The sequence below is a fragment of the Bombina bombina genome, chromosome 5, assembly GCF_027579735.1.
Source record: "Bombina bombina isolate aBomBom1 chromosome 5, aBomBom1.pri, whole genome shotgun sequence".
Taxonomy (NCBI): domain Eukaryota; kingdom Metazoa; phylum Chordata; class Amphibia; order Anura; family Bombinatoridae; genus Bombina; species Bombina bombina.
This window is the reverse complement of record NC_069503.1, coordinates 436,172,151-436,187,797: the sequence shown is the minus strand read 5'-3', so window position 1 is coordinate 436,187,797 and position 15,647 is coordinate 436,172,151. Positions and strand designations below refer to the sequence as shown.

The 15,647-nt window shown below is 40.4% G+C and overlaps 1 protein-coding gene across 4 annotated transcripts in view; it reads left to right on the top strand.

The window, feature by feature from the left end:
- DNAJC13 (DnaJ heat shock protein family (Hsp40) member C13) overlaps positions 1 to 15,647 on the top strand; it is a 709,325-nt gene that overhangs the window by 669,398 nt on the left and 24,280 nt on the right. For all 4 annotated transcript variants that reach the window (XR_008402530.1, XM_053714290.1, XM_053714292.1 and 1 more), the window contains one exon: positions 731 to 874. Coding sequence is in view for 3 of the 4 variants with exons in the window: in XM_053714290.1 (XP_053570265.1) it covers positions 731 to 874 (144 nt within the window). In the remaining variant the exon portion in view is untranslated. The remainder of the gene's footprint in view (positions 1 to 730; positions 875 to 15,647) is intronic.

Genomic DNA, 15,647 nt, shown 5'->3' with positions numbered 1-15,647 from the left:
CATAAACACAAAACTACCTTTGGGTAAATAATAGAGACCAATAAGGTGTTAATGGATAACTTAAATATTTTCTGCATAATAGTCACTTGGTGACCCACTATTTCTTACAAAATGTAGCAGAATTGGAAGTCCAAAGAGTTTGGGAACAGGTGGAACAGAACCACACAATACTCAACTCAGATGTATCCACTACTCTTAGCAGCTTAAGTGTGTTTTTAATTTCAAATCCTATTTTAATCAAATATTATTAAAAGTTATATTTTAATTTTAGTTTCACTAGTACATTTTGATATCTTGTATCCAAGTTAATTACATCCTGCAATTAATATCCACAAGCCTAGAGTGCTACAATCTGTATTCTTTTGTGAGCAAGTCTCTTCTTGCTACAAGTTGTAAATAAAATGATTATTAATACACTAGCACCAATACCCGAAATAATTAGATATTACTAATATTTGTTACTCAGGGGTGATTTTTAGGCTTTTTTTAAAACAATTAACTAGTAGTGCCATTGGTTTTGTTATCTATAACTAATAATGCTTGTTGTATATTGGTTGTTAGCTTATTTAAAGTTAGTATAATGTAACTTGAATTATTTATATTTTAAACTCAATTTAAAAGGTATAAAGATTTAACTTATATGGAATTTATATGTAGGGATTATTTATTTGTGTTAATTAGACTAATATGACTTACTCTGCAAAACTAATAAAAAAATGTTTTATTGCAGGCTTTAAAAGCTGACCTGGTTCCATATTTATTAAGGTTATTAGAAGGGTACGGCCTTGAAAATTTGGAAAGCCCAGCAGCCACAAAGGCTCAAATAGTTAAAGCTCTTAAATCAATGACTCGCAGTCTGCAGTATGGAGAACAGGTCAGTACTATGTGAGTTAGTTGTAATTATAAATAAAGCCTATAGCTATGAAGAATCCAATAATAATAGAGGTGATGCGTTTTAAGTTTATAATCATGGTCTCTATGTTTCCACTTTATGAAATATTGATATTATTTTAAATAAATGTTGTGAATTTTCTAGCTTAGAATATCCGCTTGGGAAGCACTATGCTCCTCTATGCAGTTTTTTAACTTCTGATCTATTTCATTTACTGAATATTTTAGCAGCAAGTGCTATTGTAACAGACTTTGACACAAATTATATCTGGGGTGTTTAACAGTTTTTTATGTATAAGACAACAAATACGTTGTTTTGTTTTTTTGACCAGTGAGTATATTTAAAAAATCCATTAATTTAAACAAAAATACATACTTAATTTACTTAGCAGCACCATATTCAGGACTGGTGGCTATAAAGTATTGCGACAGATAGAAATCTCCCAGAAGTCTTTCAATGTGCTTCCTTCCTATATACAGGTGCAAAAATATTTGTGAACTCTTCGGAAATAATTTGATTTCTGCATTAATCACTCAAAACCAATATGGTTTGACATTTTAAAAAGCAAAAGAGAAAAAAAGATAATTGAGCTGTGTGATTACCCATTATGTTCTTTTATATTTATGATTATAGTTTGTATTCTGCAATTTATAATGATTACAGTAAAAATGTGCTTTGTTAAAACACAATTTTAGACAAACACATTTAGCTTCATTTAATAATATACAAACAGTTGCCAATACTGAACATATTGTTAAAACACTCGCATTCTATGCTGGAAGAAGTATAGGAACCCTTGTATGTCGTTAACACTAAACACCAAGTAATTACAAAACATTTCTGCTGTCTTGGTATAGAATAACATATCTGCTAAGTCTAAACACTGTTACAACATATTGTCTGCTGCAGTTGTTTTTCACTAGCTACTACTTACCTTCTTTGGAGGAGCCAATATTGGTTTGAGTCTGTTGACAACAATGGTAGCCATGGTCATAAGTATAAAGTTGTTATCTGCAGAAGCCAATTAGGGAAATCTATGTAGCATGGCTTGCCCTGAGATGCCTGAGTATGCTTTTTAAAAGGGGGCAAAATAAATGAGTGTTTTGCAAAGTTGTTTTACTACATATACTTAAACATGTTAAAATCTTAAGGTGTTTACTTGAGTAGTAGAACTTACTTTAGCAGCACTAAGCACGATCAAATCCTGCAGCTCCTGATCAGAGCGAAGGCTAGGGGACATTTTAGACTCTTCTTTCAAAAGCTGGGCCATTCCATTTGAAATCAAACTATGAAGAGGCACTTTTCAACCTCACATTCTTTGATTACTTCTTTTAAAATTGGCATACCAAAAGGGTCACTTGAGGTATGAGGCTATGCAAAATTGCAGGTCCATATATTTTAATAACCTAGGCACCTATATAAGTGTCTTTGGAAAGGTCTTGATTAGCTGCAGCTTGATTTGGCAGCCAATAAATAAAACTTATCTTTTTTTTTTTTTTTTTTTTAAATATATGTTGTGTTTATATACTATCACTCATTATTTGTACCAAATTGGAAGATGGGATTAGTTTTGTTAGATTTGGTAAAACAGGAAGTCCAGTTTACAGTAAATTTAAGTTCTGTTGTGATCTTAACAGTATGAAGAATGCTCCACTGCACCTTGAAGTGAATTGAAGAGATATAAGGACTTTATTACTGTTACTATATGTGCAAGTGACCCAGTACTTAGTACATTTTCTAGTATGTATTGTAATTTACTTCAGTAGTAAAGGATATGGTAATGTAAGAAAGAGGATGAGATAATATTTCCCAGAGTTACATGAAAATTCTTAAATTTGTGATGTGACATGTGAGTGAGAACATGTTTAAACTTGCCTTACTTTACACTACTGTGTAACTAATTATCATAGCATTTTCATGTAACTCTTGGAAAAGGTCTCTCATCCATGATGTAACAGAGCTAAGATTCTTTCTTACATTACCATGTTCTTTACTACTTAATGGATTATAAAACATACTAGAAAATGTACTCATTTCTGCATCACTTGCACATATAGTAACGCTAATATAATAAACTTAATAAAGGGGAAACGAAAAAATTCAGTATGTAACTATTACAGTTATTTCTCTTGTAAGATGTATCGAGTCCACGTATTCATCCTTACTTGTGGGATATTCTCCTTCCCTACAGGAAGTGGCAGAGAGAGCACCCACAACAGAGCTGTCTATATAGCTCCCCCCTTAGCGCCACCCCCAGTCATTCTCTCTGCCTGCTTAACTGCTAGGAAGGGCAAAGAGCTATGTGGTGACTATAATGTTAGTTTTTTTATTTCTCAAGCAAAAGTTTATTATTTTAAATGGTACTGGTGTGTACTATTTACTCTCTGGCAGAAAAGGGATGAATATTTCTGCAAGGAGGATGATGATCTTAGCACTTTGTAACTAAGATCCACTGCTGTTCTCACAAGGCCTGAAGAGTACTGGAAAACGTCAGTTGGGAGAACAGTTTGCAGGCTAAGCTGCATATGAGGTATGTTCAGTCTATATTTTTCTAGACAGACTGTGTTAATTTTAGAAAAGGCTGGCAATATCCCCATGAGGGAAGGGTATGCTGTATTCAGACACTTTAATAGGAATTTCAGCTTGCTTGAAGGGCTCATTAGTTACTGGTGACACTTATAAGAAAAAATGTTTTGTTTATTGATGCAATTATAACGTTTTTTGAAGGGACTAAAGGGCTGGTGACACTGTTAGGAAAAAAGTTTTGTTTATTGATGCATTTATAATGGTTTTTGAAGGGACTAAAGGGGTCAGTCCCTAAGAGGATTGTGAATATTATTACTAAGGAGTGGGATAGACCAGGTATTCCGTTCTCTCCCCCTCCTGTTTTTAAGAAAATGTTTCCCATATCTGACACCATGCGGGACTCGTGGCAGACAGTTCCTAAGGTGGAGGGAGCTATTTCTACTCTGTCTAAGCGTACAACTATACTTATCGAAGACAGTTGTGCTTTCAAAGATCCTATGGATAAAAAATTAGAGGGTCTCCTGAAGATAATTTTTGTTCATCAGGGTTTTCTCTCCAACCTATTACGTGCATTGTTCCTGTAACTACTGCAGCTGCTTTCTGGTTTGAGGCTCTAGAAGAGGCTCTTCAGATGTAGACTCCATTAGAGGAGATTATGGAAAGAATCAAGGCCCTTAAGTTGGCTAATTCTTTTATTACAGATGCCGCTTTTCAACTGGCTAAATTAGCGGCAAAGAATTCAGGTTTTGCCATTTTAGCACGCAGGGCGTTATGACTTAAGTCCTGGTCTGCTGATGTGTCATCTAAATCTAAACTTTTGAACATTCCTTTCAAAGGAAAGACCCTATTCGGGCCTGAACTGAAAGAGATTATTTCAGACATCACTGGAGGGAAAGGTCATGCCCTTCCTCAGGATGGATCAAATAAGATGAAGATCAAACAAAATAATTTTCGTTCCTTTCGGAACTTCAAGAGTGGTTCCGTTTCAGCTTCCTCTGATACAAAGCAAGAGGGGAATTTTGCCCAATTCAGGTCAGTCTGGAGACCTAACCAGGCTTGGAACAAGGGTAAACAGGCCAAAAAGCCTGCAGCTGCCTCTAAGACAGCATGAAGGGGTAGCCCCCGATCCGGGACTGGATCTAGTAGGGGGCAGACTCTCTCTCTTCGCTCAGGCTTGGGCGAGAGATGTTCAGGATCCCTGGGCTTTAGAAATTGTGTCCCAGGGATATCTTCTGGAATTCAAAGACTCCCTTCCAAGGGGGAGATTTCATATTTCTCGATTGTCTGTAAACCAGACAAACAGAGAGGCGTTCTTACGCTGTGTAGAAGATCTTCTTACCATGGGGGTGATCCGCCCAGTCCCAAAAGAGGAACAGGGGCTAGGGTTCTACTCAAACCTGTTTGTGGTTCCCAAAAAAGAGGGAACTTTCAGACCAATCTTGGATCTCAAAATTCTAAACAAGTTCCTCAAAGTTCCATCATTCAAGATGGAAACCATTCAGACTATTCTGCCTCTGATCCAGGAAGGTCAATATATGACTACCGTGGACTTAAAGGATGCGTATCTACACATCCCTATTCACAGAAATCATCATCAATTTCTCAGATTTGCCTTTCTAGACAGGCATTACCAGTTTGTGGCTCTTCCCTTCGGGTTAGCCACGGCTCCAAGAATTTTCACATAGGTGCTAGGGTCCCTTCTGGCGGTTCTACGACCTCGGGGCATAGCAGTGGCGCCTTATCTAGGCGACATCTTAATCCCAAGGCGGTACTGATAGATGCTCTAGCAGTACCTTGGTCCTTCAATCTGGCCTACGTATTTTAACCGCTTTCTCTCCTCCCACGTCTCGTTGCCAGAATCAAGCAGGAGAGAGCTTCTGTGATTCTGATAGCACCTGCGTGGCCACGCAGGACTTGGTATGCAGACCTAGTGGGCATGTCCTCGGTTTCACCGTGGACCCTGCCAATAAGGCGGGACCTTCTAATCCAAGGTCCGTTCTCGCATCCAAATCTAGTTTCTCTGCGTCTGACTGCTTGGAGATTGAACGCCTAATTCTATCAAAGCGTGGGTTCTCTGAGTCGGTCATTGATACCCTGATTCAGGCTAGAAAACCTGTCACCAGGAAGATCTATCATAAGATTTGGCGCAAATATCTTTATTGGTATGAATCCAAAGGTTACTCGTGGAGTAAGATTAGGATTCCTAGAATATTGTCTTTTCTCCAAGAAGGTTTGGAGAAGGGATTATCAGCTAGTTCTCTAAAAGGACAAATATCTGCTTTGTCTATTCTACTACACAAACGTCTGGTAGATGTTCCAGACGTTCAAACTTTTAGTCAGGCTTTGGTCAGAATTAAGCCTGTATTTAAGCCTGTTGCTTCGCCTTGGAGCCTATACTTAGTCCTTAGAGTTCTTCAAGGGGTTCCGTTTGAACCTATGCATTCCATAGATATTAAGCTTCTATCTTGGAAAATTTTGTTCTTAGTTGCTATCTCTTCGACTCGAAGAGTTTCTGAGCTATCTGCTTTACAGTGTGATTCCCCTTATCTTATTTTCCATGCAGATAAGGTGGTTTTGCGTACCAAACCTGGTTTTCTTCCTAAGGTTGTTTCTAATAAGAATATCAATCAAGAGATTGTTGTTCCTTCTCTGTGTCCTAATCCTTCATCAAAGAAGGAACGTCTGTTGCACAATCTTGATGTGGTTTGTGCTTTAAAGTTCTACTTACAAGCAACCAAAGATTTCCGTCAAACATCTTCATTGTTTGTTGTTTATTCTGGTAAGCGGAGAGGCCAAAAGGCTACGGCTACCTCTCTTTCCTTTTGGCTGAAAAGCATCATCCGTTTGGCCTATGAGACTGCTGGACAGCAGCCTCCTGAAAGAATTACTGCTCATTCTACTAGAGCTGTGGCTTCCACATGGGCTTTTAAAAATGAGGCTTCTGTTGAACAGATTTGTAAGGCGGCGACTTGGTCTTCGCTTCATACTTTTTCCAAATTTTCCAAATTTGATACTTTTGCTTCTTTGGAGGCTATTTTTGGGAGAAAGGTTCTACAAGCAGTGGTGCCTTCCGTTTAAGGTCCCTGTCTTGTCCCTCCCTTCATCCGTGTCCTAAAGCTTTGGGATTGGTATCCCACAAGTAAGGATAAATCCGTGGACTCGATACATCTTACAAGAGAAAACATAATTTATGCTTACCTGATAAATGTATTTCTCTTGTTATGTATCGAGTCCACGGCCCACCCTGTTTTTTTAAGACAGACATATATATTTTTCAGTCACCACTGCACCCTATGGTTTCTACTTTTTTCTTCCTAGCCTTCGGTCGAATGACTGGGGGGTGGAGCTAAGGGGGGAGCTATATAGACAGCTCTACCATAGGGTGACCCTGTAATTTCTACAGGAATCTGTCACCATGGATACCGTTTTAGGATCTATGCAGTCGGGAACATGTATACAAATTGCAAACTTCAAACAATTGCAACACCTCTACCATAGGGTGACCCTGTAATTTCTACAGGAATCTGTCACCATGGATACCGTATGAGGATCTATGCAGTAGGGAACATGTAAACAAAATTTAAACTTCAAACAATTGCAACACCTCTACCATAGGGTGACCCTGTAATTTCTACAGAAATCTGTCACCATGGATACCTCATGAGGATCTATGCAGTAGAGAACACATGTGCAAATACAGATTGTAAATATAGTAACGACAATACACAGATGGACAACACCTTTACCAGAGGATAGCACCGCTATTACAGCGGCTCTATGCTATAATAGATATATATTTTTATGGATCTATGTCCATCCAAAGCAAGCAAGTGGCATCAATATTGCAACATATATTAATATTGCTTAGCGTTAACAGTTCTGAGTTCTCAGATACAAAGTTGTTGACTGACTATTTTCATTCCTCAATCAGAAAATGTTGTAAGCCATTGTGAATCCTTGTGGAATTTATTTAGCACCACTCGCAGATTCACTCTCATCTATTTTCATATTACATGCAGTTAAGGATAGTAAGAACCTCAATACTTTCCTTAAGTCTTTATTGCCACTTTGTCCTCAGTAGCGCAAATATTATACGTATTAACTCGTTTCAGTGTGTTGGATAACAGTGTTCCCATGAACAAACACACATTCCCTTCATGTGTAGCGAGAAGCCGGTCCAGTCACAATTTGTGACGTCAAACAACATCGGCCGTTTCACCCCCACATCATAGGGGCTTCGGCAGGGCGTAACTTCCAGCAAGAGTTTGCATAGGTATTTAAGCACTGCCCATTTCTTGGATAGGTGAAAAATTAGAGCAAAATTTAAAGTGACAGTATAATCATTAGCTTGTGCATAAACCTTCAAACATTTTTAAATTAGTTTCAATATCACTCAAATTATTAGATCAAAATAACTTAAAATGTATTTACTATGGCTTTTGTTGGTATGAACATTTATTTTTCTCAATTATAACACAATATAAATATAAACTATTGCAAGAACGCTAATATAACTCCTGATCCCACTGTCATCCGACCTTTAAATGTGGTACAGTTAATGAGTAATAGCAAAAATACATCTTTCCTTCCATAAGGCAGAGTCTACAACTTCATTCCTTACTGTTGGGAAAAACAACACCTGGCCACCAGGAGGAGGCAAAGACACCCCAACCAAAGGCTTAAATATCGCTCCCACTTCCCCTATCCCCCAGTCATTCTTTGCCTTTTGTCACTATAGGAGGTGGCAGGGAAGTGTCAGAAGATTTGGATAGTCCTGTAATGGGTATGTTCCCTTCAAGAAAGGACTGAAGCTATAAAAAGGGACAGTTCACCCAAAAACATTCTCCCATTTAATTTGTTCCCAATGATCCATTTTATCTGCTGGAGTTTATGAAATTGTTAACAAGTAGCTCCTTTACACCTATTTTGGCCTTTGAAATAGCTGATTTAGCTTGTGGTTTCCCAACCTATACTGAAAGTTTTGATACTGGAGTCTCAGCTATTGAATAGCCTAATTTAACACAGCCACCAGACACAATTAAACTCACAGTGGGGTGCAGGATATTTAAATAATAAAATTATAATTTTCCATTGTTCTCTCTATGTATTGAGCTTTAGTTTTCCAGACAAATATAAGATAAGAAAGCAAGTGTGTGTACAAAAAGTGATAACATAATGAGATATGATTTTACCTGAAGCTCAACCCATTGTAATAGGCTGTGGTTTAAAAGCACAAAATTAGCTACTTCATATACACAAATAAACCTGAAAAAGCAATTTCTCATACATTTTATACTCTGCAGCTGATATAACAAGCTATTGAAAATACATTAATATAAAAACTATTTTACAGTGTACTGTCCCTTTAAGTAATCATGTCAACCTCTCAGTGAGAGTATTGATGAAAGTTAGAGTCTGGCGATGCAGGGAAAGTTTTTATGCAAACCCATCCAGACTGTCGTCTAACAGCTCCTAAGCAACCAGTGTTGACGAGTTTCACTGCTTGCTGTTACACACTCAAGTCCATATCATAAGCGTCGCTGCAAGACTTTCACACTTGAGAGGCTGTGCTTGTTCCACAGCATGGATCCTGGAGGGCAAGACCATTTTCATAGCAGGTGCGGTCTTTTCATTTTCTACGAGCGTTTTCACTGTTGGCTGCCTGGGTCTAGGAGGTGGTGAGTGCCCCAGCCATTGTGATTATAAAGGTGCAGTTTTTGAATAAAAGCGTTTCCTTTTTGTCTGTCCTTCTGTGAATATATCTTAGCTATAAATTCCTGAGAGGTAGACGACTCAGAGGGGCTAATACTCATAGCGCTATTAGCCCCTCTAAGCTGTCTACCTCTCAGGAATCTGGGTCCCGAGAGATTACTACCCTTTCTACACTACACTACCTGCTCCACATACAGTTATCCGCGGCTCAACTTATTCTCCATCTGGAGGGGGATGGATTTTTTCAGGTGGACTTTACCGCACAGTTACAATCAGTGGTGTCTGCGACCCTGAGTGCCTTACCTCGCTCTAGCAAATGTAAGAGAAAGGTTAAACATAGTTATCCAGACCTAGAGTCATCTAAATATTTGTCAGATTTAGCTACAATGTCCCAGCTATGCGAGGATGAGTTAACATCTGTAGCTTTGGAGGGTGAACTTTCTGAGTCGGAGACCTTCAGCGGAGGAACCCTCCTTTAGATTTAAAATTGAGCATCTGCGTTTTTTATTAAAGGAGGTTCTGTCTACGCTAGAGGTTTCAGAGGCTACACTACCAGAAGAACCTAAGATCCCTAAATTTGACAGGGTTTATGAAGATAGGAAGGTTCCTCTGATTTTTCCTGTGCCAGTTAAGATGGTGAACATTGGGGGGCGGAGTTTGCCATCATAGCGAGTGGTCGCATTACAGAAGAGCTCTGCAGACCAATTTTGTTTTTTTCTCTCTTTGTACCCTCTAAAACCTTTAAAACCTTTTTTTATTTATCACATTTCACTTCCCTAACTCCTTGGGACTACCTTTCTGTAAATTTCAAGATCGGACTTTATTCCAGACCTCTGATTATCCTAGCCTGCCTGGGAAATTTTCTACTGCGCCACACTTTTATGTGGTGCTCTCTTTAACAAACTTCCGGATTTACTGCGCCCAGGAGTTCAGACTGATCCCAGCCCTCCGGTCATACCGCTCTCGGACTACAGCCGACACATCTACTCCACGGGCAGTACTTACACCTCCCGGTCTCCTTTGCTGACTCTGTGCAGCCTTTCAGCAGCTCCTTGTCCTCATCGGAAGGCAGCCCTCTCTCTATCGCTGCTCTGTCGGGTGTGCCGGCATAACCCGGCGCAGCGCAGCGGCCTGTCTCCTCTCCTCCACTCCATCAGACACGCAGTGTGTCGCAACTGAGGCCAAAGTGCACCTTTCCAGCTGCCGGACCCCTCAACTTGACTCTCCAGATAGAGGGACTTTCAGGAAACGTAACGGTCCCGGCCTCAAGGGTAAGCTGCCCCCACGTGGGGTAAACCTATACTATACACACAACTGGGAATTATATATCTGCCCTAAGGTAAAAAAAGGGAAAAAGAGAACAGGATGAAAGACACAAGTTTCCCAAAGATACTACTATAGAGGTAGTTAGACTCTCTCTGCTCTATAAGCCGGCTGGTGTGAGACTCCATACATCGTTTTGCCCTATACTGTCTCACTGTGATTTAATTATAAATCTGCTCATTCCCACAAGTCACTAGCACCAGTAAACAGTGCCTACTGACAAGGGCTAGAACATACCACATTTGAAATTGCCGCAGCACCTACCCAGATATATTGACTCTCTTAATACCCCTCAGCATCACATTGGGGGAGATTTTAGTTAATTTTGTCTACTATAAGACTGTATTTTACTGAGAACCTACAACGCCAATTGAAGCCTACCTGTCGTGTCCTCCACCTATAAAGTTGTTACCCAGAAGACACGACTATATTTAAAGCTATTGAGAACTGTCAACTGTGATAACTCTGACTTAGGGGTTTAAGGATTGCCTGACCTATCACTTGTGGGACCTCTCAACTCCCCACTAGCCTCCCCTTGCTATTTTTTTTTTTGTTCGCAGCTATATCCTATCAAAGCCTTGGCTAGGTTACTCCTTTGCTCTCTAGTGTGAAACTGACTGTCATTGTACATCTCTGACCTCTCTCCCCTCCCTTTCCCGTTGGTCCACTGTGCCCACGGGTCATACCCCACATTTTCCTTCTCCTTACTCGCTCGGCAGAGAGCAACCCCCAGGGGAGAGAGTCACCTGGCACTTAAGTTTCTTACAGACCATCTTCAATCAAAATCCGAGTGAATCTAGAGAAGGCATAATTTAGTACTAGTGGGAGACCACTACTACCCTGCACAATTGATTATTAACAGACAGCTCATTACCTCATGCTAGGCTAGGCCCCACCGCCTGTGGGGTGCCTGACATCCTCTTTCTGCTCCACGACCTATCACTGAATTCATTATTAGAACCTTCCCAAGTGAGCCTCTGATTTGTAGGATTTATCATGAGTAAGATGGCTCACTCACAAAGAAAGAAACCGAAACGTGGAGACATACCGAAACGGACTCTCTCAGATCATTTCTCATACAAGAATACATCTGACCAGGACCTTTCTGATGATGACTCCAGAGACTCCACCACCTTTGCCAAGGAACCTCCTCGATCCCTCTCCCTTTCTACAGAAAGAATCTCCCACCCTTCTTCTACTATCCTCGAATCCATCAAGGATCTCTCGAACAAAATGGACTCCCACCACGCTTCCTTAAAGCAAGAACTCAAAGCCTCAGTCTCCGAGTTGAAGAGAGATATCTCACTATTGGGAGAGAGAACAGATTCTCTGGAAAACAAACAAGAGGATCTACATGTCGACCATTCCAATCTGTTAAGTTATACCCAATCGCTAGCTGAAATGATATCAGGTCTGGAGACCAAATTAGCAGACCAGGAAGATAGGTCACGCCGGAACAACCTCAGAATAAGGGGTATATCTGAGGAAGTCACCCCAGCGGAATTACCTGCCCATCTACAATCTCTCTTCACAGAGTTGCTTGGCCCTACTTCCCCTCAGGAAAGCCTCATTGACAGAGCTCACAGGGTCCTTAGACCACGGAATGCACCCATGGGGTCTCCCAGGGATGTAATTGTTCGCTTACATTACTTTACTTTTAAAGAAAGAGTTCTCAAGGCTTCATTTCAGAAGAAAGCCTTGAAGGATTCATTTAAGGACATACAGGTTTTCCCAGACCTCTCGGCACACACCCTATCTGGAAGAAGACTTTTTCACCAAGTCACTCAATGCCTTCGTAAGAATAACATTAAATACAGATGGGGCTTTCCTGTTCGTATATTCTTTCAATTCAATGACACCTCATACACCATCACCACTCTTGACCAAGGTTTTCAGATTCTACAGTCTCTGAAACTCCTCACAGCCGACAATATCCCTCCAGCCCCACTGGACACCACCAAGAAGCTCAATACCACTGCAGCCCCCTGGCGGCCTCAACACCAAGTTTTCAGTTTCCAATCTTCAAGGGGAGGACCCCCATCATCACCACCCCTGAATCAGCTTCAGTTGTAAAGAGAAGGTCTCAATTTTCCATGTACTGTGATGCACCTTGCTAAATTCTGCTAGGTCTATATCCACTGGACTGCCCCTTTCTTGTCCATCATACTCATATTTTGTCCCCACCACTTTTCCTCCCCTGATCCCCCCTTGAATGACACTGTTTATCTCTCTGGAACTCTCAACTAATAGAGACTGGAAGAAGATGGAAGGGTAACGTAAATGTATATTGTATTTGTTAATGTTCGAAATTTGACACCTAGTCTATATGCTTTGTTTCTCATTATATTATAGTTCATGCTGTATTATTATTTCTAACCACCTTAAGCTACACACAATAGGCCTAATCAACTCTTGCCCCCATACTTAGAGATATCTCTTAGCTCATATTCGGTCAGCCTATAGACTGAATATTTTTGTAATCTTAGTCGCCCCTACACTTCGGAACCCACTCTAAGTACTCCCCACATGATACATTTCCTAGTTCCAACAACCTACTGGTCCTGGACACTCCTCTTTAGGCCTTAAAATTTTACTTTGCTCTTTCTATATAGTGAGACAGTTATGTATGCGACAGAGCTTACCCAAACCTCTAATTGTCTGTTTGACATTGTTCAATATCCTCCATAGGAAAAAATTGTTAATTAATCATATCGGATCTTCAGGAAAATGGTAGATATCCATATTCGGGCCTAAAACCCTCATAGCCTACCCTCATTGTTCCACGCTCCGAATATCACGTTAAGATAAACAGCTTGACTCTAGTCAACTAATGCACACTCCATCTCTCATATAGTAGCACCAATTCTCTAAGTTATTATTCACATAACACCAGGTCCCAACAGACAGAACTGTTTTCATGATGTGTGTATTACTACGATGTTATTTTATAAGTCTATCCTTGCATGGTTCAGAAATATAGTAAACTCCTTGTTGTAGTCTTCCGTATAATACTACTATACAGCTGAACCCTCACCCTGTTTAGCTCGTTTTATTTGATGTGGTTATAATGTTTGAAATGTTATGCAGGTTGGTTTCATTTTACTTTCCTCTGTTAGTATTAGACAGATTTATCTTCTCCAATAGTTATTGCTCCTAATGAGTATTGTCGCCCTTAGTTCTCCCTTTTCCTTCCTGACTTTAGCCTGTCAAGTGAAGCAGAACCCCAATCAGGCACCCCCCCCCCCTCCTTCAGTTCTCCACATACACTAACGTTGCTTCCCTCCCTCCACTTAGACTGGCCCATATCAGCTCCTGTAAGGACCCCACACTACAGAAATCCTTCCTGTAATAGTCTCCACAGACATTACACTACAATAAACAACCTTAACCTTCCCACTCCCAGTACTGGTTATTCTTGTGGACACCTTGCTGCTCTCCCTTTTCTTCCCTCCTTTTCCCCACTCTACGGTCTGCATCTCTTTTTCTCCACCACGACACGTCCTAATTAAAAGCTCATTATCTAAGCAACCCTAACCCCCCACTACTCCCCTTCCCTAAAGCCCTTTTATCCCCCAATACGAGCGGCTTTTGCCCGCTGCATCCCTCTCCCTTCACTCATATAAGTGGGCTCTTCATATTTAAAAATAGTAACTCTCTCTCTAATTGTAACGCTCTCATAGCTACCCAAACTAGGACCTGGAGACATATAGTCTAGTTTCTACAATGTCAGAATTGAAGTTTTTAACTCACCTACTTCTCACTCACCCTTCTGACTCAATATCTTCTCCTTATCCTTCTCTCCACTCCTTACCCCATTACCCTTCTTGAGACTACCCTATGAGAGCATATATCCCCACTTACTTAAGTAATTGTTGTTATGTACCTTATTAATATAAAACTGAGGAAAATGTTTTTTGAGATGTCATGTAACATTGGAATATCATTTATATTGAAATTTTTGAAACTACCCTAGTAGTTGTTATTTTCTCCCTTTTTCTGTATCATTGAAAATGTTTCATCTGTATGATATTTTTGTGTTTTCCTCAAATAAACATTTATTTAAAAAAAAAAAAAAAAGATGGTGAACATTATTAGTAACGAATGGAAAAGAATAGGAACTTCTTTTTCCACCTCGTCTACTATTAAAAAATGATTCCCGGTCCCTGACTCTCAATAAGATTTGTGGGGCTCCATCCCTAAGCTGGATTGCGCTATTTCTACACCGGCTAAGCATACCACTATCCCTCTGGAGGATAGTTCTTCTTTTAGAGAGCCTATGGATAAAAAATGGAAATTTTTCTGAGGAAGATGTAGGGTTTTTATTTCAACCGGCGGCAGCTGTAGCTGCGGTTGCTGGAGCAGCTACCTACTGGTGTGATACTTTGTCTGAGCTCATTGAGATGGAAAGAATTAAGGCTCTGAGAATTGCTAACTCCTTCATCTGTGATATGAATATGCTGATTATTCACCTAAATGCAATGGCTTCCGGCTTTGCAGTCATAGCCCGCCGGGCCCTCTGGTTGAAGTCTTGGTCTGCGGATATGACTTCTAAATCCAGACTTCTTTCTCTTCCTTTCAAGGGGAAGATTTTATTTGGTCCAGGGCTGGACTTCATTATTTCTACGGTAACCAGAGGGAAAGGGGCCCTTCTTCCGCAGGATAAGAAAAATAGGCCTAAGGGACGGCAATTGTCTAGTTTTCGTTCCTTTCGTTCTTACAAATCACAATGACAGCAATCCTCATCCAAGTCCGAGCAGCCCAAGAGTACTTGGAAGCCAGCTCAGTCCTGGAATAAGTCCAAACAGACTAAGAAGCCCGCCGAGAACAAATCGGCATGAAGGGGCGGCCCCCAATCCGGGATTGGACCGAGTAGGGGGCAGACTGTCTCTCTTTTTTCAGAAGCTTGGTTCCAGGATGTACAGGATCCTTGGGTCCTGGACGTTGTATCTCAAGAATACAGGATAGGATTCAAGTCTCATTCGCCTAGGGGCAGAGTCCTACTCTCCAGTCTGTCTACAAGACCAGAAAAGAGGGCTGCCTTCTTAGGTTGAGTACGGGATCTCTCCACTCTAGGAGTAATTGTCATGGTACCTACAGCTAAAAAGGTTTGGGATTTTATTCAAATCTTTTCGTGGTTCCAAAGAAGGAGGGAACTTTTCGCCTAATTCTGGACCTCAAGTGCCTTAATAAGTTT